Source organism: Barbus barbus (assembly GCF_936440315.1).
Source record: "Barbus barbus genome assembly, chromosome: 37".
Classification (NCBI taxonomy): Eukaryota; Metazoa; Chordata; class Actinopteri; order Cypriniformes; family Cyprinidae; genus Barbus; species Barbus barbus.
The window spans coordinates 18,674,205-18,698,991 of record NC_136715.1 but is presented as its reverse complement, the minus strand read 5'-3'; the positions used below and the strand labels follow the sequence as shown (position 1 = coordinate 18,698,991).

The 24,787-nt window shown below is 36.3% G+C and overlaps 1 protein-coding gene across 1 annotated transcript; it reads right to left on the bottom strand.

The window, feature by feature from the left end:
• Positions 1-100: 100 nt before the first annotated feature.
• Positions 101-22,019, bottom strand: LOC306857220 (homer protein homolog 3-like). The gene is made up of 9 exons (XM_079397044.1): positions 21,632-22,019; positions 18,491-18,647; positions 18,249-18,380; positions 14,754-14,870; positions 7,859-7,995; positions 7,111-7,267; positions 4,166-4,264; positions 1,748-1,828; positions 101-1,275 (listed from the first exon to the last, which is right to left on the bottom strand). Exons 1-9 carry the CDS (start codon positions 21,634-21,636, stop codon positions 1,090-1,092), a joined length of 1,071 nt encoding a protein of 356 aa, XP_079253170.1. The 5' UTR covers positions 21,637-22,019; the 3' UTR covers positions 101-1,089.
• Positions 22,020-24,787: the final 2,768 nt, after the last annotated feature.

Here is a 24,787-nt window from a genome sequence, read left to right as displayed (position 1 = left end):
TAATAAATAACAACTTTCCAAGTATTATTTATAAAGTATCATAAAGGCTTTCTTAAGATGTGTTATGGCTGTGAAAGAAAGGTTACATTAAAGGACATATACACATGAAGCAAATACTTTTATTGGGAATTGATATAAAACCACAGACAACAACAGGCACACAATAGAAAAATAGCATATGTGCAAATGTCTTTGAGGTTACAGGGCAAATGTCCAAGCAAGGTAAAATGAAAGCAACAGTTAAAGTGAAAGTTCATGTTTTTAAAAAGAAGAACTATATACTATAACGCTTGGTATAAAGATGCATGCTGAGGTATTGCAAATGATAGTGGTCTTTTTTCCTAAAGGGTTGTAGCATTTAGAAGTGCTATTTCAAACTAAATTGAAGTACTCTGCGAAACAGTTGATCCTTGCAGAACTGCATTCGATTTAGAACTACCTACACATTTAGACTGCACCAGACCACTTAAAATAATGAATAAATTAATTCATGAAAAAGATCAAGTTAACCATTCACGTTTGTTAGTGCGGTGTGCTTTGATTTCCCTGTCAATCCCTACATTAAGCAAACTTATGAGAAACTGTAAGCCAATACATCGCTTAATGTCCTAACAGAGACATGCTGGTGTCCGTAAAGATACTGTCCTTCTTCAGTTCTAGTCATGTATCTAACTATAACACTGATACATACATCGAACGGTAGCTTATATCTACAGAACCGTCTATTCAAAGCCTTATCCTAATTAGAAAACTAGTCACAACCAAATCACAGATCTTAACAACAATTTCAACTACATTGATATCTAGTACCAATAAACAGGTCTAAAAGAAGTTCTAGTCTGTTTATGATTTTCCTCGTGACTGTTTCAAGTAAACAGGCCCAGTTCTGTGTGTGAGAAACATCCGGTAAGTTACACCCATGGCTCTCAGGAAGCAAATGTGGAATGAATGGGTCCTAAATTCAGTTACTGTCATGCTAGTTATCAGCTCTCTAGTTATTACTACCTGCCTGGTACCACGAGGAACCGTTGAGTTGTGCAGCAGATCTCATCTACCTCATAACGGCGGTTTTGACATTGAACGCAGTGGTCATTTCTCCAGGAGCTTGGCTAGGCTCTGTCGCAGGTCGCTCAAGTCGTAGATCTTGACGTCTAAAGTTTCGATGACCTTCTGCACCGCACTATCTGTCCTGCTCCGGGCATCCTGGGACGAAGCTAAAGCACCCTCTGCTGTTCGCACTCGTTTCTCCAACTCAGAGTTCTTCACTTCCAGATCCTAATGCCAAGACAAAGTCATCTTAAGTCACGAAAAATTTGAGTTATTTTAGGCTTTCAAGACCTCACGTTTGCTGTACAAGAAATAGGAGACAATCATATGGCAAAACAAAGACCAAAACTAAAGCTAAAAACAACAAAACCAAGCAAGAGGAAACAAATATACAATGATATTAAAGAAGCAGTATTATAGAATTAAAGGTCATAAACAGAGTAGTATAATGAAAAAAGGCCATAAAAAAGCATTTTCCTAACTGTTAGCTATAAAATAATATAATATTAAATTAATTATATATAAAAATAAATATTTAATTTTAACAAAGTACTAAAATTAACTGAAATAAAGATTCAAAAACGGCAAAAAAGTAACAAAAATTTAAAGTAAAACTGAAAATATAAAAATTTAAACTAAATCAAAATACTAATAAAAAACTAGTATCTAGTAGACTAGGAGTAAAGTTAAAGGAATTTACCTGTATCCTGTGACAGGCTTCTTCCCTTTCGTTCTGCAGCTCATTTAAATCTGGTTTCTTGCCTCGTAGAGTATTTATTTCCTGTAATAACCATTTTTACTGTAAACAAAGACTATTCTGTACCAAATTACTCATTTTACAAGTGAAATGTAAAAGTACTTATTTTTTCAAAATTCTCTGGTATAAAACTGACTTTAAATAGGCTGAAATACAAAATAATGATTTTGAAACATTTAATCACAGATTACATACTAATTAATTGGCAACGTTTAAGCAATTCTGTATCTCAGATTTTTATGAGTACAGTTTTATGCATTGCCTTTGACCAGGATCACAATTTCAGTAATTATGCACAGAAGTACTTGTAGAAATTATGCACAAAAGGTAGTTGCACTCACTAACGCTAATTGCATAAGTACATCATGATTATTAGCGGATGCAAATCAACATGAAAAATAATATCATGAGAAAGGCCATATAAAATTCAGGAATTTTAGAATTTTAGGCCACAAACATTTGGGGGAAAAATCCTGCTAAATTTTGTTTGGACACACACACACACACACATATACAGTGCCCTCCATAAATATTGTAACAGTAAAGACAAAATTGCTCTGTTGGCTGTGGAGTCAAGACATATACAAATATGATTAAAAGATGAATATGAGACAAAACTACAGAATGTCACATTTTATTATTGGGTGATTCAACTCATAGATGTTTTAAGAAGTTCAGCACTTTTAGAGTTTCGTCCCTCTATCTGATGTGAGCATAAGTATTGGAACAGTTGCCTCACAGGTCTTTCTAAGTGATCAGCTGTGTCCTGTTGCATTAATTCTTCAGATATTAAAAGCAGGGAATGTGTCGTATCAGTTATATCCATTACTGCTTGCATTCGATGATGATACACAAACCAGGATGAAGATGAGGGAGCTGACTTTGAGAGAAAAGCAAGCAATTTGGATGCTAAAAGAAAAGAGGAAGTCAATTAGAGCTATAGCAAAAACAAAGGGCATGGAGAAATCAAGAGTTTGGAAACCACCAGCGACACCAGCAATCAACAACGACCTGATCGGCTGAGAAAACAACAGTAGTTGATGACAGACAAATCATAAAAGCTGTGAAAATGAACCCTAAAAGACGTGTCTGTAAAATCACCAACAACTTCCAGAAAGCTGGGGTGATGCTCTGACAATCTACTGTCCTCAGGAGACTTTGACACAGAATTACAGATGCTACACAGCAAGATGCAAACCTCTGACCAGCACCAGAAATAGAAAGGCAAGATTAGAGTTTGCAAAAAAGCACAAAGGTGAGCCAGAAGAGTTTTATAACTGTGTTTATGGACCGATGAGACAAAGATGAACCTTTATCTAAGTGATGGGAAAACAAAAATGTGGAGAAAAAAAGGGAAGTGCAAATGATCCCACGCATACAGCCTCATCTGTAAAGCATGGTGGAGGTGATGTCATGGCATGGGCATGCATGGCTGCCTCTGGAACAGGCCCTCTCAACTTTACTGATGACTTAATGTATGATGACAGTAGCAGAATGAATTTGGAAGGGTACAAAACCATCTTTCCTACCAATATTCAAGAAAATGCCACCAGATTAATTGGGAAGTGTTTCATATTGCATCAGGACAATGACCCAAAACACCCTGCCAGTTCAGTCAAGGAATTTATAAGGGCAAAGAAATGGAAAGTCTTAGATTGCCCAAGTCAATCTCCAGATTTAAATCTGATTGAACATGAATTTCACAGCTGGAGAGGAGAGTAAAGGCAGAAACTCCCCAAAACAAGCAACAATTGGAATTGGCTGCATTAAAGGCTGGGAAAAGTATTTCAAAGGATGAGACCAAGAGTCTGGTGATGTCTATGGGTCACAGACTCACTGCTGTGATTGTGCGCAAGGGATCTGCAACTAAATAATAGCTTTTAATCTTTTATATCTGCCTTATGTTCAACTGTCCCAATACTTATGCTCACATCAATGAGTGGGATGAACTCTAAAAGTGCTGCTCTTTTTATTTGGTAAAACATGTATGTGTTGAAACGGCTAATAATAAAATGTGACATTCTGTAGTTTTGTCTCATATTCATCTTTTAATCATATTTGCAAATGTCTTGACTCCACAGCCAACAGAGCAATACTTTTGGAGGACACTGTAGCTAGAAGCCACATCACATGGGTGCCATTGTATTTAAAGGTATGAGTAATGGCCATATATGATTCTGTTTGTAAATAAATAATTTTATATTAAATAGACATTGATAATACAGCTTGCAGTGTGGACATTATAACAGGATTACTCTATGGCCTCAACAACACGCTATAAGCGTCCAGCGTAGACATGCTCTCAAGTTGGAGTCTATTGCGGTGTCAGTTAGCACCGTTACTACATTAAGCAATCTTTACCTCATCTTTAGCTCTGATAAGAGCCTCCATCTCTGCCACAGTCTGTGTGAGCTCCTCGCTGGAGGCAGAAACCCCGCTCTGAGCCTCCAGCTCTGCAACCTTAAAACATCAAACCAACAGAAACCAGCTATTACAAGACTGTCATCAAACTCAGTCTCAGGCCCAACCATCAGCACGACTGTATTCAAGCATCAGAAACATGGGAATGTGACGTTGTATATATAAAAAAAATCTTTAAAAACATGTGCCAAGTTCTTAGAAATGTTCTCTTCGTGTTGGTTCATAAGCGTAAAGTAATTTTTTTTTAAACAAATATAAAAAAAATATGAATTCAGAAATATAATTAGTTTAATATGATGAAATATTACTTTCTAAATCATTTGTTAAATATGAAGACATATTAATTTTTAAATATAATTAGTTTAATAGTATATGAAATATGAATGCAAAAATCATTAGTTTAATATTACGACAGTATTTCATACATATCACTAGTTTAATATTACAAAATATTAAATCATAAATATCATTAGTTTAATATCATGAAATATTAATTCAAGCATATAATTTATTTAATATAATGAAATATTCATTCATAAATATCATTAGATTAGCGTTAGGAAACGTTCATCCATAAATATCTGTAGGTTTTTGGACACCACATGACATTTAACAACTTGAACTAACTTTTTTCATAAAATGGTCAAATTATTTGATCTTTTAAGAGACTTGCTAACCTTGACACACACTCATGAGATCTCATGATATCATTTCCTGTTTTATGCTTTTTTCTGCATGCTGGTTGCAAAACACAATTTTGATTTAATGGGCAAAAGAGTTTTTCAAATATTAATATTTGAACAAAACTGCTAACTGCTTTTTTTCTAAGAAACAATAGTAAAATAATAATAAAACATTATGCCAAACTACTCAATAAGGTTTACTACATGCATAACTCAGAATCAGAATTTGTTTCATTATACATATATATAAAAAAAATAATAAAATAAAGATAAAAATAAAATGCTGTAGAAAAAAAAAAAAAAAAACTACTGTTAAAAAAAGATCCTGTTTTCTACGCTTTTATTTTCCACACAGTCATAGTTTCCATGATTTAGCATCACATCTTCAGATATTACAATCTACAGGCAACACTACCTCATGGTAAAGTAAAGCAGGCCATCACTGCACTGGAGCTTTTAGCGCTGTCACAACTCCGAGCTATTTTTTCAGTTTGTGTGAGGAAGAAACTTGGCGAGCGGTCTCATTTTCCCCACGGTCATTTGTCTTCCCTCTCTTCGGGACAATGAAGGCGTATTGTCTTTTCCTATAAATATCCCTCCGCACGCTCTCTGAAGACCTGAACTACATACGTCACCTGCTTGATGTTTGCTTCAGTACACCTTCAAAGTGTTGTGGAATCCTTTGTGTGTGATTATGTAAAAATACTGAAGAGTGCCGAAGGGAAAATATTCAGTTTGCTTGAGCAACTGCTAAAACAAACACATGAGAACATCCACAATGTGGATGTGGTCCTCAAAAAAGCAGTAATTTGTAATACAAATGGTTTTGTATTAGTTTTCTGAAATGATGTTTAAATATGTGAATCTGATTAAATATGCAGTAATTGAAATACATTTCCAAAACTGAACATTGGATAAACCCAAGTTCATAATTCTTGTTTTATTTTGCTAACATGTTTTGACTGAGGGTGATATCCTGTAGTTTGATACGAGCACATCTGAAAAATAGTGGCAGACACAGAGGGAGCTGCTGCAAGGCAAGTGCATAATCCTAAACATAAGACATTAATTATATTAAGGGCTTTAAAATAACTCGTAAGATATAGTTAACACGTGTAGTTTAAAGCGGTTGCCCCGTCAGATGCGTCAGACACGTGCTGACAGACAGGCCAACTTGCACTGTTTAATGCGTTTTCAGATGTGCTGTTTTCACTTATATTTCACAGGTATATTCTGTAAATGTCAGAAAGTCATGGATATGTTTTTGAACGAGCGCCACCACGTGCATGCATGCCAAACAGAATAAGAGTGCAATAATTGTGACTAAAATAATAAATGTGCCATATGTAGAAGTTTAAACCCAAGTAAGTGTATTTATATAACAGCACTAACTATAAAGTGACTGCAATGGTGGTAATCAAAGCAGCCTAATACAATTAATCTGTGCTTTTGTTTTTCATTTTTGAGTTTAACTTTAAAAAGCATTATTTTTGTTTTTAGATTGTAATGTTACAATGCTATAATGTGATTTCACCCCTTTTTGGCACATAATATATAACATAGCCTATATGGTCACATTCACTTTATTTGTTTTCATAGCCTTTAATAAGTCCATTGCTTGTTGGAGAACTTTGGGCAGGATTTGAATTTTAAAATACCAAGAAAATATTACTATGTACACCGTATATATCACAATTCAGCCAAAAAATACTGAGATATGATTTTTTTTTGGCAAAATCACCCAGCCCTAATAAATATGTAAATACACCACCCCCTCCTCCTCTGTGTACACACTTTTAGAATCCAAATAGAAATAAAATGAACATTTGCTGTATGTAAGTGCTAATGAAGTGGAGATTTCTGGTTTAAAAAAAACTCATTTTGAGAAAACGTCCTTCAAAGTTAAGTACTGTAATTGAAATCTAATAATAAAATAAACTCTTAAATGTGTTTTTTGAATGCTTTCTGAAAAAAAAAAAAGTTTTTAAATCTCTGCAGCGCCTTTTGCCTGCACTCCTAAAAATAAAGATTGTTTACAGTGGAAAAATATTCTTGCAAATTGTTCAAGGTTCTTCAGATTCTTTACATTACGAAAAAAGGGTTCTGTTCATTGACAAGTTCTCCAAAATGGTTCTTCTACGGCATCTCTGTGAAAATGAACCACAGGCTTATTTTAAGAGTGTAGTGTCTTTTATTCCTCACCTGCTCTCGTAGGCGATCCGTTTCCTCCTGATACTCGGCTAATTGTTTTTTCCATTGATCAATGCTGCTGTTAGCTTCATGAAGAGCAGCCACCAGCTTAACGTTGCTGTCCCGAAGAGAAAACAGCTCGGCCTCTGAGTTTCTCTCGCATATCGACCTGTGAACAAACCGACATCTGGGTTTCAATTACACTCCGGTAAAGACAAATTTCATCAAACGGCAGCAGATGGTAAACACTGCACATATGGCTGAGTTTTGAAATGCCATTTCTTTTGTGTTACCTTCATATTTTATAACAAGAAAATCAGAAACAGGCTGTATGCAAAATATTACTGATGTCCCTTGCCAGATTTCTGCTTTAAAGGATAAGCATGTTTTAACAGCTTCTTTAATCTCATCTTATTTATTTCCTGAACACTGCGGCTTTGTGATGTTTTCAGCGTCAGTGTATTCAATGTTGCGTTTGTATGGTGAAGTACATCATGCTTGAATCCGGAAAACTTTTGCCGTTAAACTCACTGCCAATTACCCCAGAAAACTACTGAAGAGGAAAAGTCCATCAGGCGGATTGATTAGATTCACGTGCAACTGAGTGAGCCAGTGTGGTTCATTTAAATTACAAAATACAACAAATAATTACAATTTTAAATAGCTTGTCTCCAAATAATACGTTTTATATTAGATATCACGAACAGATGACTGAATTATCATAAAAGAACATGTGAGATTTGACATCTGAATGTTTTACCCTTCAGAAAGCATCTTCCTCATCTGTTCTTTCTCTGTGGATTCCTCCATATCAGCACTCTTGCTGCGAAACAACTTGTCCTCACTGGAGCCATTGACACCAAGCAATGGAGGAGACTGACGGTCCTCACACAGCACCTGATACACAATATTACTATTTTTAAATGATTTTGTTTTTAATCAACACCAAGGCTGCATTTGTGTGCTCAGAAATTCAGTAAAAACACTAATATTGTGGAATAATATTACAATTTAAAATATAGGTTTTCTATTGTAATATATTTTAGAATTAAATTTATTCCTGTGATGCAAAGCTGCATTACTCCAGCCTTCAGTGTCACATGATCCTGCAGGAATCATTCAAATATGCTGATGTGCTGCTCAAAAAAACAAAAAAAAAACAGTTGTGCTGGTTAATATTTATCCAGAAACCATGATATACTCTTATTCGTATATTTGGGGTTTGTGTGCATTTAATAGATAGAATAGAGAGCAAAAATGCATTAAATTGATCAAAGTGACAGCAAAAACAATGTTACAAAGGATTCTATTTCAAATAAAAGCAGTTCTTCTGAACTATATATCCATCAAAGAATCCTGAAAAAAAAGTTTCCACAAAATATTTAGCAGCAAAAACATTTTTAACAATCATAACAATAACCATTATTAATAAGTGAGCACCTATAATAATTGATCATGTGACACTGAAGACTGGAGTAAAATTACATTTGAAAATATATTAAAAACCAATTTAAAAAATATTAAAATAGAAAACAGATTTTATTGGAATAATATTTCACTAAATTACAGTTTTTACTGCATTTCAGATTAAATAAATGCAACCTTGGTGAGCATAAGAGACTTTTTTCAATAACATTCAATAAACTATAAATAATAAACTACCATTCAATCAATGTAAGGGTATGTATCTCAGTCAATAAACTCAAATCGGCGGACTGCCACTACTGCTCTCAAAAATTTATTAAAATCACATCGTTTCAACCCTAAGGTCTTCGTCAGGCAGGGGTCATATGATGTTGCTAAAAAGAACATTATTTTGTGTATTTGGTGTAATGCAATGTGTTTACACGGTTCGAGGATCAAAAAACACATTATTTTCCACATACTGTACATTATTGTTGCTCCTTTATGCCCCGCCTTTCTGAAACGCGTCGATTTGACTGGCCTGCCATCCAGTGCGTTGTGATTGACTGAATATCTCAAGCGTGAGACGGAAATGTTACGCCCCTTACCGTATTGTGATGCTGTGTCCCGGTGCAACGAGACAAAAACAATAAAACCCATTATAAATGAGGCATTTGTTGCATCCAGTGGGGACATAATTACTGATTATAATAACTTAGTAATATTTTTTTACATGTCGTGTTGCATCGCGCTGCGTAAACATTACCATGTCTGCATTTGTGATCGGAGAAACGACAAACAACCAGCACTACACTACACTGCTTAAAACTCGCGTTCGAGTAGTAAGCAGCAGATTCTTTAAGAGAAGTAAATAAGAAAACATACAGGCTGCGAGTCAGAAGACTGTCCTTGGAAAATTAGAATTTCCCCACTTTATCAGCCAGCATTATCAGGCTACTCAGGTTCAGGAACAGAGTTAACCACTGATTTCTAGTTGTGTCCTCTTTTGGAAGCCCAAAGAAAGTAGTTTCGCTTTCACAATGAAACACACAGCATCTCCAGGACATGTGCCGGCGGCAGCAATGTTACTACAGCGAGAATAAAAGTTCTGCCTTCTTTCATTGTGTATACATTTGGGCGGTGGTATGCAAGTCTTCCCACACCGTGACCTAGATATGTGGAGGCGTGTTTAAACGAGGCGTTTTAGGGGGGCGTGGTCGAGTCTTAACTTTTATAAAGAATATCTCTTTGGGTTTGAGGCTTTAGTTTTTGCAACTTTAGGGATCTCATCTATGCACAAACAGCCTGTAACACTCCAAAGAGAAAGGAAAACCTGAAATCGCATCATATGACTCCTTTAAATGCCACCACTGATTTAGTGCTGACATGAAATGTCCAAATTTAACGAAAGAAAGTCCCAGCGAGCTTTAATTTCCCATCCCATGGTTCATCAGTATGACAATTTTAAACAAAAGAACTTCTTTAAACAACACAGTCTTAGTCGATCTGGTTGATGAAGAACCTTGAGCAGTCTGCACATGAGGCAACATATGGCGTTGTTCTTTGATTCAGATTTGAAAGGACATCAGTTTATTTCAACCTGCTGTTCATGGAGACTTGAGAAAACCAGAAGAGTACTTCTGAAAGATCTAGGCGCTTTTGCTTATACTGTATAACAGCAAGCGCAGCCTTGAATTTTCAAACACGTACAGTGTTTCTGTGCAGCGGTACACACTTGCTCTCAGAAAAGCTTGTATAATTCATCAATCTCAAACTCGGCATTCCCCAAAGGAGGACGTTCTGTTTCTCATCCAACCGCTCAGGCTGATGACTTGTTTGCCTTCTCTATAGCGTTTGGTAGGGAGTTTGAGGTGGAGCTTTCTGTGCCAACTTAAAATCTTAAGGCAACCAGCTTCAGCAGATTTTAGAGTTTTCTCAACTTCTTGTTTTAAATTTATACAACAAAAAGTTGAGAATCTCCTACAAAAATAATTTGAGAGAACTCAAAAATCTGGTTGTCTTAAAATTTTAAGTTGGCTCAACTTTTTTTTTTTTTTAGTCAGTGGCTCGGGGGGCTCCATTCCTTCAATAATGCATCTTGCAGATTTCTACATTTTTAATGAGGGATTACAGATTTCCAGAATATTCCTCTCTCATGTCAAACTGTAGAAAAATGATACTGGACTTTAGCAACACTATTAGAAAGAGCTCAAATTAAACCACCTCAATCTTCCCCAAAATTTCATTCAAGACTCATGCTTGATGAGCGCTACTGAAACAGGAAGTTGGAGCAGGACATGAATGGCTTTCTTATTTTGAATGATTTAATTTTTCAGATACAAAATGTAAATTAAATCAGTCTAGTTAGTGCAGAAGATATTAGTGGGAGTAGTGTAACTTTAATATTATTTTTTTAATAATATTTTAATAATTATTAATACTTTGGATTAGCTTTTAGTTGTATATTTTCAGTTTTTGTAATTATTGAAACAGGAGTGGGAATAGTGTTATTATTTATATACTATTACAGTATTTATATTTTATTTAGTATTTTTTAAATATGACATTGATTAATATGACATTAATATTTTTGGAAAAAAAAAACAGGAAGTTAGAGCAGGTCGGAAATATATTTTATTTTATTTTTTTAAATAGCCAATAGTTAGATGGAGGAGGTATTAGTGAGAACAGTGTATATTTAGTATCATTATGTTTATACTATTATAGTATTTATTAATATTTTAATTAGCTTTTATTTTTATATTTTCAGACTTTTTTATATTTTATTATATTTCTTTATAGTTTATAAATATAGTTGATAGGTTTTTACATTTATACATTTTGGATTCTATTTTAGTTGAAGTTTCTGTAATTTTACCATTTTTAACAGTTTTGTTGTTTAAAGTATTTCTATTTAGCTTTATTTTTATTTCAGTTTTAGTATTATTACTTCTCATATTTTAACATTTTATATTAGTTACCAAGGTTTTAGTTTTTCTTCTAATATTACTATTTTATTTCATTTAACAAAAACAATAAAAACCCTGAGTGGGAGGGACTTTATAATTCTAGACATCATTTGATTGGACAGAATTCTAAATACAGCCCTGAGTTCAAAGACGATTGTCATCAATATATTTTTTTATAAATATTTATATATTTTTAAAAGACTGCCTTAAATGTGTCAAAGGTATGTCATTTTAATTTTGTTGATAATTTATCAGTACACTTGCATATAGATGGCCCCAAAAAGCCACAACACTCTCAATTCTGATTCCACTAAGGTCTTGGAAAAAGGTTCCTGTACAAACTGGGACAAAAGCAGGAATATGTCATCGTGCATGACAGTGTTTCATATCCAGGGTTTCCTGAGGGGTTTCAGTAACAATATAGCAAATGGTGTCAGCTACACAGGAAACACAGGTGTGTCATTGTATGTGGAAACAGACGCAGATGGTAGTTTGACAGCTCACCTGAGACAGCTGAGAAAGAGACAATCCCATCACCACAGAAGAGACATGAAAAGAAAGAAGATATAAGCATTCATTAATTACTGTTATCACTCATACTTACAGAGTTTGACCAAAAACATCAGTGTTGCACAGGCAAGTAGATAACACTTTCTTGCAAAAGGTTCAATACTGTGACAAAAGGAACAGTCTAAAATCATTCTTTGGCATACTAGAGACATTCACTGATGTTTCGCTATTAAAATATATAAATAGAATACTGGATCCGGCCAGAAAGCTCTTAGAAGCATAGATTCAGTGATCAAAGCGCATCTCTGTTTCACTTTATAGACTTCCATTCTTCCCCATCACCCCTAAAAAACACTTTATTAATTAATAAAGGCAGCATTATTCAGCACACACTGTTGCTGTTTTGAACTCTGAACACTCAGGTTTGATTAAATAATGAATAGCTCTCAGTCAGTGGCCTGTTTCCTGTGCTCTAGAGAGGCACGTTTGAACGCAAAGAGCTCATGGGACGAAAATCCTGTCATGGCCATTAAACCACTCAGGATACCTAGGATAGCAAAGTCCACTAAAGGAGGTAGAGCCTTTTCACATTTGGCTCCCAAACTCTGGAATAGCCTTCCTGATAACGTTCGGGGTTCAGACACACTCTCTCTGTTTAAATCTAGATTAAAGACACATCTCTTTAGCCAAGCATTCCCATAATGCATCTTATAATCTTGTACTGCAGTTATAGCTGATCAAATGTACATTATTATTATTCTTTAGCTTGGGTTGAACAAATCATTTTTGCTTAGATGGAACAGCAGCTACGCTAATTATATCTCTATTTGTTTCTGTTTCTGCCACGGGATTAACATCCCATGGTAACAAGGAATGACAGAAGCTTCAGTCTGGATCCAACCCTTAAATGATCTGAGATGACCGAACACCTGAGAAAAGATGATGCCAACCCCTTGTGATTTTTTTCTTTCACAACCCATTATATTGTATGTTTTGGCCAACGTGAATTACCGTAGACGCTCTTACCGTGCTCATGTTTGATATATTTGCATCCCGGGAAAGAAAGAAATAATAATAATAATAAAAAACAATAATAAAATCAAGAGCTAGATCACGTTCAGATCACGGTTGAGACTGGATATTGTAATATCAGCATCAGGTCAAATTATTCACGTTCATTTCTGCACTCAATTACATAATGTTTTAATTACATATGTACCTTTATGAAAATTAAACAAAAATAACTAAAGTAAAAGTAAAGTAACCACACATTAACATGGTTTTGCTATACTAGCCATTTAGCTTCACCATGGTATTATGGTAATCAATCCGAATGACTATACGCAATGCACGTATAGTCATTCGCATGATCTCTGAAATGCCCAGATGTCCAAAACAGCCCGTCCCACCTCTGTAATAAACACGGAGATGCTAGTCCCGTCTGAAATGGTACTGCAAAATCGCAGACGTCAGGTGATAAGAATTGAAAATCAAACGTAGTTTAGAAAACTAGTCCCGTCCGAATAGGGCTATAGATCTATTTACCAATATCAGTTCTGCTCATAACCTACCATAATTTATTCATTTTCAGGATTTTAACCCTTTAAATGTCAGTTTGTTAACATAATGCCACTGTAGTTGTTTTAATAGAAAAAAAAAACACATACAAACATTTACAGAATTCACAAACGTGCAATTCACATTTTATTTTTTTTATTTGAAGGCTTTGCTGACATAATCAAAAGCTATGAACAAAGAATGCATGATATTATGCTTAATGGTGCTGAGATTAAATACTGCAGATTTAATGGGTTTCAGAGGTTGGGGACTGTCACCATACAAAACAAACTAAAATATATTAAATAATATATATATATATATATATATATATATATATATATATATATATATATATATAAAAAACTCTCTCCAAGCAAAATATTACTTTTTATTTCATTTCATTTGGTTTTTCATGACAATAAAGCATATTTTTTCATTTTTATCTGGGCATTTATTTATTATTCTCATTGGTGATTCTCATTTCCGTAATAATATTTTTTACTGTATAAATTCAATTCTATTCCATTTAAATCATCATAAATACATAACATATAACGCAACAATTTCTAATTCATTTCTTTTGGTATGGGGATGAAATATCACTCATATCGCTCATGGCAAACAAGTCGAACAGGAATGAGCGGTTTAATCAAAGAACACGCATTATATAAATGAATATCCTAATCTGATGTGTAAGTAGACTCTGATATATTCTCAGGCTGGCATGATAATTAAGGGATGAGTGTGTCACAAATGGTGAATAAAAAAGGTTAGCCAACTGTAAAGTAAAACGAACAAGGCTTTTGAATTCCCCGGGTGACCGCATGGAGTTACATAACTCTACACAGACTACAAGCAGTGTCTCCGTGTCACCTCCTGGCATGCGAGGACATGCTTTGTGACTCACACACTTCCAAAGAATTCAGAAAAACAATAAACACGGTGAAGCACTTCTCTTGTGGGACTGGTATTAAAATCGATACATTGTTCCATGTGCTAGGTATCATATCACAAGAGGCCAGACGAACCTCTGCGCTACTGTTAATGCGTTAATAGCGATGGAATGAAATGCTCTGGCACGTTATCTGAATCGAGCAGCTGAGAAAGTATGACATGAGTTATTACATGTCTAAATTGTGATTATTGCATTGTGCTAGCGTGTTGCTTTCAGTCACACTTCCGAAAGGTTTAGCTGGAGTTAAATATGGTTACTGTGTTTACCTGTGGAGAAGAGATGTTTAGGCCAGGACTCAACAGCTCAAACTTCTCCTGTGATTTATCCCGGAAAAGCTGTGCAGCCTCCTTAAACTCTTTAAACTGCTCCGAGAACTGCACAGACAATTACAGAGAAAACCTTCATATTAGTAACTTTATCAAATCTTTTTAACATATTAGTTATAAAAGGCCCTGATATATTGGCAATAAATATGTGGCAAAAGGTCATTGTTAGCCATGACTTGAAGAGAACCCTTTTTAAAAATATCAATTAACATTAATACATAATACATACATATACATTACCTCTTGCAAGTTATGGATCAATTTTTTTATTTTATTTCACCTGTCATAAATACTGCTTAACCTAGAATATTTCTCATTTAGGGTGATGAGAACATGCTTGCAAAGTTTTCCCAGTTGTTGTGGAATATGTATACATGCATGCAATTTTTTTATTACGATTATGTTTGCAAGTCTGTTCGGCCCACAATTAATGGCAGTTGCACTGACCCAAAATTAATAAAAATAGAACTGATGTATTTTTTCATATAAGGTTAACCTTTTGAGGTTATTTACATTTATGCATTTGGCAGATGCCTTTATCTGAAGAAATGTACACTGCATTAAAGCCAAGGTGTAAATTGTTCTAGCTAGGTCATTTTGCTGGGAATCAAACCCATGATCTAGGTATTGCTAGCATTACTGCTCGAGCTTCATGAAAGCATACAAAAGTAAAAGTAAATAAATGCTAATTTTAAATTTGCATTAAATAAATTGTTTTAAAAAATATTCAAAAAAATGTATATAAAATTCAATAAATTTAAATGTAAAAAAAAAAACAATACTGTTTATAACATTCATCAACATTTTTGATGAAGGAAAGTTAATGTGTGCATGTATGTGTATGCAGGCACGTTTATATGTATATATATTAGGGGTGGCACGGTTCGCGGAAAAAAACCGAACCGCACGGTTCTCCACACACGGTTCGGCACGCGCTAGGACCGCGGTTCAACTGAATTCTGACAACGCATGTGGTTTGTTATAAATAACACGTAAAACAAATAGGGTTCGGCTAATGTATGTTTCTGTTAATGGATGCGCATTCTGGCTTCCCAGTACATTATAACAACAGCGATGAGAAAGAAAAATAAAATAAGTGGACAAATCATTCACTCTTGTTCAATGCGAGTGCCATATGCTGGAATATGAGCATAATTTATTCCGTCATCACCCGGGTGCTGATAGCGCGCGCACAGGTGAGACCTGAACAGCACACGTTGATATCGGTGTTTAGACTAAAGTCATGTAAGCTTTGCCAGCTCAAATATTTAAGAGCCAGAGGACGCGAGCTCGCGCGCGCAGTGAGAAGATTTGTGCGTGCGCTCATCAGAAGCGCACAAACCTGCGCCTCAGAACGCGCGCAAATATGAAGCTCTCTCTGAAGTATTGTGTTTTAATGGATAAATTCACACAAAATTCTGTCAAAATGCCCGTCTTGGTAAGTATCCTATAGCAGACATAGCCGGCTGGGCGTACAGTATCAGTGCTTTCTCTTAAAGTGACAGTTAATATTAAATAAACAGCAACAACAAAGAAATCACTCACTGCTCTTGATTGAATCGCTTTTGTAACTTTAATAAAGAGTAATCTTTAATGTATACAGTCAAATATGCAATGCTGTTTTACCTTTGATTACTTTAATCGTACTTCAATTTCTGTACCTAAAAAACCCCCTGAAAATCACTGATTATTTTATTTGTATCTTTACTCTATTGTATTTTTATTTGTGCTGTTGCTTGTAGTTAAAGGTCTGCTTTTATTTGTGTACACTCACAATGAAAACAAAACAGATTTTATATATATAACATGTAATAATATTTAGCATTTTCACATCAAAATAAAAGAAACTGAGCAAAGTAGATGTCTTTTTTTTCCCCTGTTGTACCGAAATTGTATCGAACCGTGACCCCCGAACCGAGGTACGTACCGAACCGTGACATCTGTGTACCGTGCCACCCCTAATATATATATATATATATATATATATATATATATATATATATATACACATGCATACATACATACATACTGTATATTTATTATATACGTGTGTGTGTATGTGTATACACATATACAGGTATGTTTAAATGTGTATATATATATAGTATCTCACAGAAGTGAGTACACCCCTCGCATTTTTGTAAATATTTTATTATATCTTTTCATGTGACAACAGTGAAGAAATTACACTTTGCTACAATGTAAAGTAGTGAGTGTACAGCTTGTATAACAGTGTAAATTTGCTGTCCCCTCATAATAACTCAACACACAGCCATTAATGTCTAAACCGCTGGCCACAAAAGTGAGTACACCCCTAAGTGAAAATGTCCAAATTGGGCCCAATTAGCCATTTTCTCTCCCCGGTGTCATGTGACTCGTTAGTGTTACAAAGTCTCAGGTGTGAATGGGGAGCAGGTGTGTTAAATTTGGTGTTATCGCTCTCACTCTCTCATACTGGTCACTGGAAGTTCAACATGGCACCTCATGGCAAAGAACTCTCTGAGGATCTGAAAAAAAGAAATGTTGCTCTACATAAAGATGGCGTAGGCTATAAGAAGATTGCCAAGACCCTGAAACTGAGCTGCAGCACGGTGACCAAGACCATACAGCGCTTTAACAGGACAGGTTCCACTCAGAACAGGCCTCGCCATGATCGACCAAAGAAGTTGAGTGCACGTGCTCAGCGTCATATCCAGAGGTTGTGTTTGGGAAATAGACGTATGAGTGCTGCCAGCATTGCTGCAGAGGTTGAAGGGGTGGGGGGTCCGCCTGCCAGTTCTCAGACCATACGCCTCACACTGCATCAAATTGGTCTGCATGGCTGTCGTCCCAGAAGGAAGTCTCTTCTAAAGATGATGCACAAGACAGCCCGCAAACAGTTTGCTGGAGACAAGCAGACTAAGGACATGGATTACTGGAACCATGTCCTGTGGTCTGATGAGACCAAGATAACCTTATTTGGTTCAGATGGTGTCAAGCGTGTGTGGCGGCAACCAGGTGAGGAGTACAAAGACAAGTGTGTCTTGCCTACAGTCAAGCATGGTGGTGGGAGTGTCATGAAACCATGAATGCTAACATGTACTGTGACATACTGAAGCAGTACACTCACTACTTTACATTGTAGCAAAGTGTCATTTCTTCACTGTTGTCACATGAAAAGATATAATAAAATATTTACAAAAATGTGAGGGGTGTACTCACTTCTGTGAGATACTGTGTATATATATATATATATATATGTATGTTATTTTCTTTCATCCATTCTATTGAAGTCTTTGGCTACCTTCAACTGTTTGGCTACCCACATCCTTCAAAACATCATCTTTTGTGCACAACAGAAGAGAGAAACCCATAGAAGTTTGGAACAACATGAGGGTGAGTAAATGACTACTCCTTTAATAAAACCGTTCTGCAACATGCATCCACCTGCTGAAGCTGCTGCTCTGTGGCAAACCCAAGGCCATACACCGTGTTGGCCCTGCTGTCCGCCCACTGGCCAAACTTCTGTGACGTTTTCGTGAAGGTCATATTAGGTGTAATGGTGCTGTTGATAATCGCCTTTATTAGAGCAAAACACAAAAATACCACCTTTTAATAACAACAACAGCAGCAGCAGCATCTCTTGATTAATAAAACAAGTCAGACGACCTGTAGATGAGGTCTCTCACCTTAGTGCCCCCTACGCTGATAATGCGATACACGCTCCTGCCGGCATCATAGAAGAACGAGACAGTGACGGCGTGTTTGCTGGCCGGAATCCAATTTCGTTTAGTGGCCGGGTCAATTTGGAAGACGTGTGCCTTCAAGCTGAATAGTGGCTGCTCCCTTCCAAGAGAGAAAAAAATATTCATTCATAACATGCTCCGCATTATTTAATTCCCCATTAGGATGCTATCAGACACATTATTCATGGGCTGAGGTAGGTCGATAAAATATCAGAGGTGTGATCACAGAAACAGCAGCTCTTGTGACGGGAGTGAGAAGCACCTAATGCAAGCTCAAGGGTGGGACACCAGAGCCAGATCTGATTATGGAGGGGCATGGCCATGCTAACAGGCTGAGAAAGCCCCGGCCTGGAATATCTGACACATCACCTCATCCTCTTATCACCAAATCAACATGAGATGATTACGGATGGATTAGTCAAAGATATATTTCTGACCTGTGAGAATGACTCAGACTCCAGACTCACATGAGTAAATTTTTATTTTTTTGTAATTTTTAGTAATCATGGTATAAATATATACATTTTCTGCCCCCATGTCTTGAGTTTGTGATCATTCTAAATGCATTTTATTAGACTGTATCATGCAATGAAAGAACGCACTCTAAATGCACACACATACTAGTCTAGACTTCACGTACTGTATGCGTGCACTCTGTAGGGGTGTTTTGAATAGTCCTTTGTTGATAATGTCACATCTCACATCGTTAAAACAACAATTACGATATTATCGCAGACGATAATTATTTTTTGTGTTCTGCTGAAAAGAGAAAGTCAACTATCCCTTTAAAAGGGATTCAAAGTGCTCTCAAGTGTAGCATAATCTCTAGTACGTCGGTGCCCTCTTGATCCACTCCCTGCCAGCCAGAAAGTAATGGTCTGATGCTAATGGAAAGTCAAGGAGTAATTTCTCGTTGAATTCTAGCCATCAGTCCAGATTCGTATCAGCCCTGTCCACACACCGCTGAAGGTCACACCTGTGTCATCAGTGTTGTGGCTCCATAACAAACTCTGGGTACATCAATCTTTCCTGAATTAAACCTCCAGAGGCCAAAGTGACATTCTGGTAATGCTTAATCACTCTGGCATTCTGGGAAGGTTATCTAGGACAGGCCACCTCCGGAAAAGGCGACGCAGGTGCTCCATGCAGAAACTGTTTATCAAGCACTTCTGTTGCACAGTATGTTAGCTATATAAAAAGGTCTCCACTCCAACTTCTACAGTAATTTCACACCGCAGCCATGTCTTCGTTCAGAGACGGAGCCTTCTGGATAGTTCCCAAGACCCCATTGCCTCTTAGATGAAAGACGCAATCAAATCCTGCAAATACTGAAAGTAGGAACAGCAGACCACATGAAAAACAAAACGGAAAAGAGACAAGTCTTTCTGTCAAGGAGAAGTCACCTGCTGGGTAACGGCATGCTGTTCTAAAATTTCACATCTGATTTATGTGATCTCTGACCCAATTACCAGGAAATCTCCAATAGCGCAAAATGTAATTACAGAGTGCCATTCGAGCCCATCTGAGATCGGCCCATCTCAGTTCATTTTTCTCGCCTGCACAGAAGAGGATTTGAATCCATGTCAACAAAGCCAGCCTACCATGCATGGTTAAACCGTTTACTTCCACAAAACGAATGCATACAATCGTGGCTAGATGACCGATGAGTTCTTTATATATCATAGCATCTTTATCTAAATGCAATATGAGGTCAAATAAGACTTACTACAAGATGTTGGGAAAGACCATTAAACCATTTAAATTTTCACACAAATCTTCACCTAAATTATGTTTTCTATATGAGAAATAACAATTATCAATCAAAAAAATAAAATAATGAGAAATATACATTTCAATTAATCAAAAATCAATATTTTGTCCCAAATAAAGTAGCTCCTACTGCGTGACAAGCTTAATTTAGGCTAAATTTGCAACCCTGTTACCCATTCTGCCATAGGTTTTTTTTTTTTTTTTTTTTTTTAATTGCATACATATTTTCTATTTAATTTTAGCATTTATTTAACGTTTATTGCTACAGTTTACCACATTTTTGTAACAGGATTACAAAAAATTCAAAGCGTGCAGAAAATCAAGAGAAAATAAAAACGTAGGCTACATGTTGAAAAACCCCATACAACAAAAACTCAAGGGAACCAGCGGCAAATTGAAGTCACGGCTCTAGCACTCTGGAGAAGTCTGGCAAAAAAAAACAAAAGTAGAAAATGGAGACGTATACAAATTATTCACAATCATCAATGCATTTAAAAAAGATAGGGTAAAATTTTGCATTAATCGCATCCAAAATAAAAGTTTTTGTTTACATAATGTGTGTATTGTGTATATTTATTATGTGTATATAAATACACACACATACAGCATATATCTTGAAAATATTTACATTTATATAATTTATCATATATAAATATTTAATATATAAATGTAACTTTTCTAAAATATATATATGCGTGTGTGTATTTAGATACACATAATAAATACACACACATATATTATGTAAACAAACTTTTATTTTTGATTCGATTAATCGTTTGACAGCTTATAAATTACAACAAGCAAACTGTAAAATCTGAGATGGTGACATTTACAATATGACATGCATCTGTTTAATCACAGAAAGCATTAATAATGCATTATTTTACAAAAATTACCACCAAAGACTACATAAAACTAAATATTTTAGTCATTTTGATGGGAATATTGAAAATGTCTCCCCATAATCAGAGCTGAGAGACGGATTGACTTAAAATCCAGTGAGCCGACTAACTAGTAGACAGCATTTTGCAAAGTGCAGGCACGGGCATTTGTGGTCATGACTTTGGTCAATCTCAGCTGACTCGGAAGGGACAGTATGCTGTCTAGTTAGACCGCGCAGTAGATTTTGAAACCCAGCAGGAATGTGAGCCTTTTCCAAACTTGCGGCGTCCAAAAATACTGATCCAAACTAAAGTTACACTGAATCTACAACTGTCACACACTATTAAGTGTTAGCTCTACATGCTCAAAAAGAGGTTATAAGCACTGTTCGTCGTCGCTATTCTGATATTTGTAGTAAAAGAGTGAACTCACCCCATTTTCACACAAATAAATCAGTCAAATTCAACCACTCCAGCTTTTCTCCACAACTGATCCACACAGAGTCGGTTTCGGTCCAGTCTCTCCTGTTTATATGGCGATAATCGTACAGCAATGTAAGTGTCAAAACAGTTGTTGTGCTTTGTTTGCTCCGTTATGGAGTGTTTTTATGGACATGGAGCTCTTCTTTGTCTAGTGTCTCTGTTGGTTGTCGGTGTCTCGTCCTCATAGTCCTCTAGTTTCTCTCCGACGGCCTCGATATTTCCACGCTTCTGAAAAGCACGAAGTAAGCGTAAATAAGAGTCCTCATAGTCAAATTTCTCAAGTAATCTGCACCCCCTAAAACCTACAGTGTTCACTCATATTGACCTACCCTACTCCTGCATACTAATGTGATCTGTTGCCCCCTACTGGCCACGGGACGCGGGAGACACTTCAACTGAAGCTGCTAGCTCTCTGTTTGTCTGTCTGTCTGTCTGTCTGTCTGTCTGTATTAAATTCAATATTGCTTTATTGGCATGACTGTAAAAAATATAATATTGTCCAAGCTTGAAATATATGTGGACAAATATAATAACAATGACAATATCAAAATAATAGAATAAAAGACATTATAACAATATAAACAGTGTAACAAATAAGAACTTGTGTGAACATTTCATACCACAGTGTTTAACATATAAACACACACGGGCTGAGGGTCACTGTGGTGGACAGTAGGGAAACACACTGAGATCAGACATAATACATATTACACACACACACACACGTTCACCTGCTGTCTCTCAGGCTGTGGCACATCCACACGTATCTCGCAGCCAGTGCTGCTGTCTGTCCCTCTCCTAGTATTATCTTTATTTGTTCCTCTTCAGTCATGGCTGTTCTTTATGATGTTTGTGAATTTGTTGATGTATATGTCTCTGATTGATTTAAATTGGTAACAGTGAAGTAGGAAGTGTGTCTCTGTCTCGATCTCTCCTGTCTCACAGTGAACACACACTCTTTGCTCTCTGGGTAACCAGCTCTTTCTGTGTCTGCCGGTCTCCATGGCTAGTCTGTACTTGGTCAGGATCTGTTTCTGCTTTGTGTCTTTGACACTCTGGAGATATTCTTCTAATCCATAATTTAATTTTATAGTTCGATAGAGTTGTAATTTACTTTGTGTTTTGGTTTCTTGATCCCAATGTTCCAGATATATATCTTTAGATTGTTTGATAATTTGATTATTTTGATGTTTGGGTGAGAAGCAGTGCTGGTCTGAGACTGGTTAGTGTTACTAGAGTTAGTCAGGTTAGTAAGTCTCAGAACCAGCTGACTGAGTGGACTCTTTTCGGGGTTCAGTTCTTGGGTTTGTAGTGCTTTCAAATGTAGCAATTCTGTAGGACTTGATTTTAGATGCATCCAGAATTTGAGGGATCTTTTTTATATATTTATAATCAATGGGAAACGGCCTAATTCTGCCCTACATGCATTATTGGGTGTTCTCCTTTGTAATTGTAGAATAATTTTGCAGAATTCTGTAGGGCTTCTGTTGGATGTGTGTCCCATCTAGTGTAGCTCTGATCACTGAGTGGACCCCAAACCTCACTTCCATACAGCGCTATGGGCTGAATCACACTATCAAAGATTTTACACCAAATTGGAAGCGGTTTTTCAATATTTTTCAAATATTCTTGATTGAGTATAGAGCTCTTCGAGCTTTATCTTTGAGAGCATTCACTGGCATACTGAAACCCCCCGCCCCCCGATGCAGTGATGATCAGGCCGAGGTAAGTGTACTGCATCGTGTGTTCTAGGGCGGTGCTACCTAGACTGAACTGGTATCTGTGTTCATGACGTCTGGGCTTTTTCTGAAAGATCATAATGCTGGTCTTTATGAGGTTTACTGCCAGGGCCCAGTTCTGGCAGTAGTTCTCCAGCAGGTCTAGGTGTTGCTGTAGTCCCTGTGGGGTGGATGACAGCAGCACTAGATCATCTGCGTACAGCAAAAGCTTGATGTTTTTGTCTTGTAAAGTGAGTCCAGGGGCTGTAGACCGTTCCAACTGCACCGCTAATTCATTAATGTAGATGTTGAACAGTGTTGGACTCCTCTCTTCTGGGTGAAGAATTCTGTATGTTTGTTGCCAATTCGTATTGCACATTTGTTACTTGAATACATTGCTTTAATAATGTCATAAACTTTACCCCCTACACCACTTTGTAAAAGTTTGTAATATAATCCGTCGTGCCAAATAGAATCAAATGCTTTTTTTAAATCGACAAAACATGCAAATATTTTTCCGTGTTTAGTCTGTTTTACGTGTTAATTGATTAGGGTGTGTAGGGTGTAAATGTGGTCAGTAGTTCTATAATTAGGAAGAAAGCCAATCTGACTAGGGCTCAGGACACTGTGTTCGTTAAGGAAGTTTACTATTCTATTGTTTAAAATACTGCTAAATAACTTCCCCAGATTACTGCTCACACACATGCCTCTGAAATTATTCCCAATAATCCAATTTGTCTCCACTCTTGTGAACTGGGGTAATAAGTCCTTGGCTCCAGATGTCAGGAAAACAGCCTGAACTAAGTACAAGGTTGAATAATTTGAGCACAGCTGTCTGAAGCTCAGGTGTGCTGTTTCAGCATTTCACCCAGAATGTTGTCAGGGCCACAAGATTTCTTACATTTTTGGCTTTTGAGTTTTTTCATCAATTCTTCATGTGTAATTGGGAAGTCGAGAGGGTTTTGATTATTTTTAATTATGTTTTCATAAGTTTGTAGACTTCGTTTGATCTTGTGGTTTTGTTGTGTTCAGATTATTTCACATATCCCAGAATTGATTATCTTTTCAGTTTTATCCCACACTTGTGCTTTTTCTTATTTAATCCTTATAGATTCTGAGGTGGAGTTCTTCACCTGTGATTTAATTCCCATATCTTGAACAGTAATCTGCACATTGCACCGAATCTCAAACTAAGGTGTTTTTGTGAAGACAGAGGGCAGCAGCGCTTCACTTTGAGACAGAGAATGTGCAGCTACAGCAGGATGCTGTTCTAACTAAACACATAACCTGTCACCAACACCTAAAGCAATGTCTCTCTCAAATAATTAAATTTTTACTTTTTGTTACCCTGTTTATGAACACTCAGAAAAAATAGGTACAGAAGAACA

Bases quoted from the DNA above. Each gene is read 5' to 3' on its own strand.
- LOC306857220 (XM_079397044.1), bottom strand. The intron at 7,268-7,858 runs GTAAAACATTCA...GTTTGTTCACAG, and splicing joins AGGAAGATGCTTTCTGAAGG to GTCGATATGCGAGAGAAACT. The intron at 1,829-4,165 runs GTAAAGATTGCT...TGGTTATTACAG, and splicing joins TTATCAGAGCTAAAGATGAG to GAAATAAATACTCTACGAGG.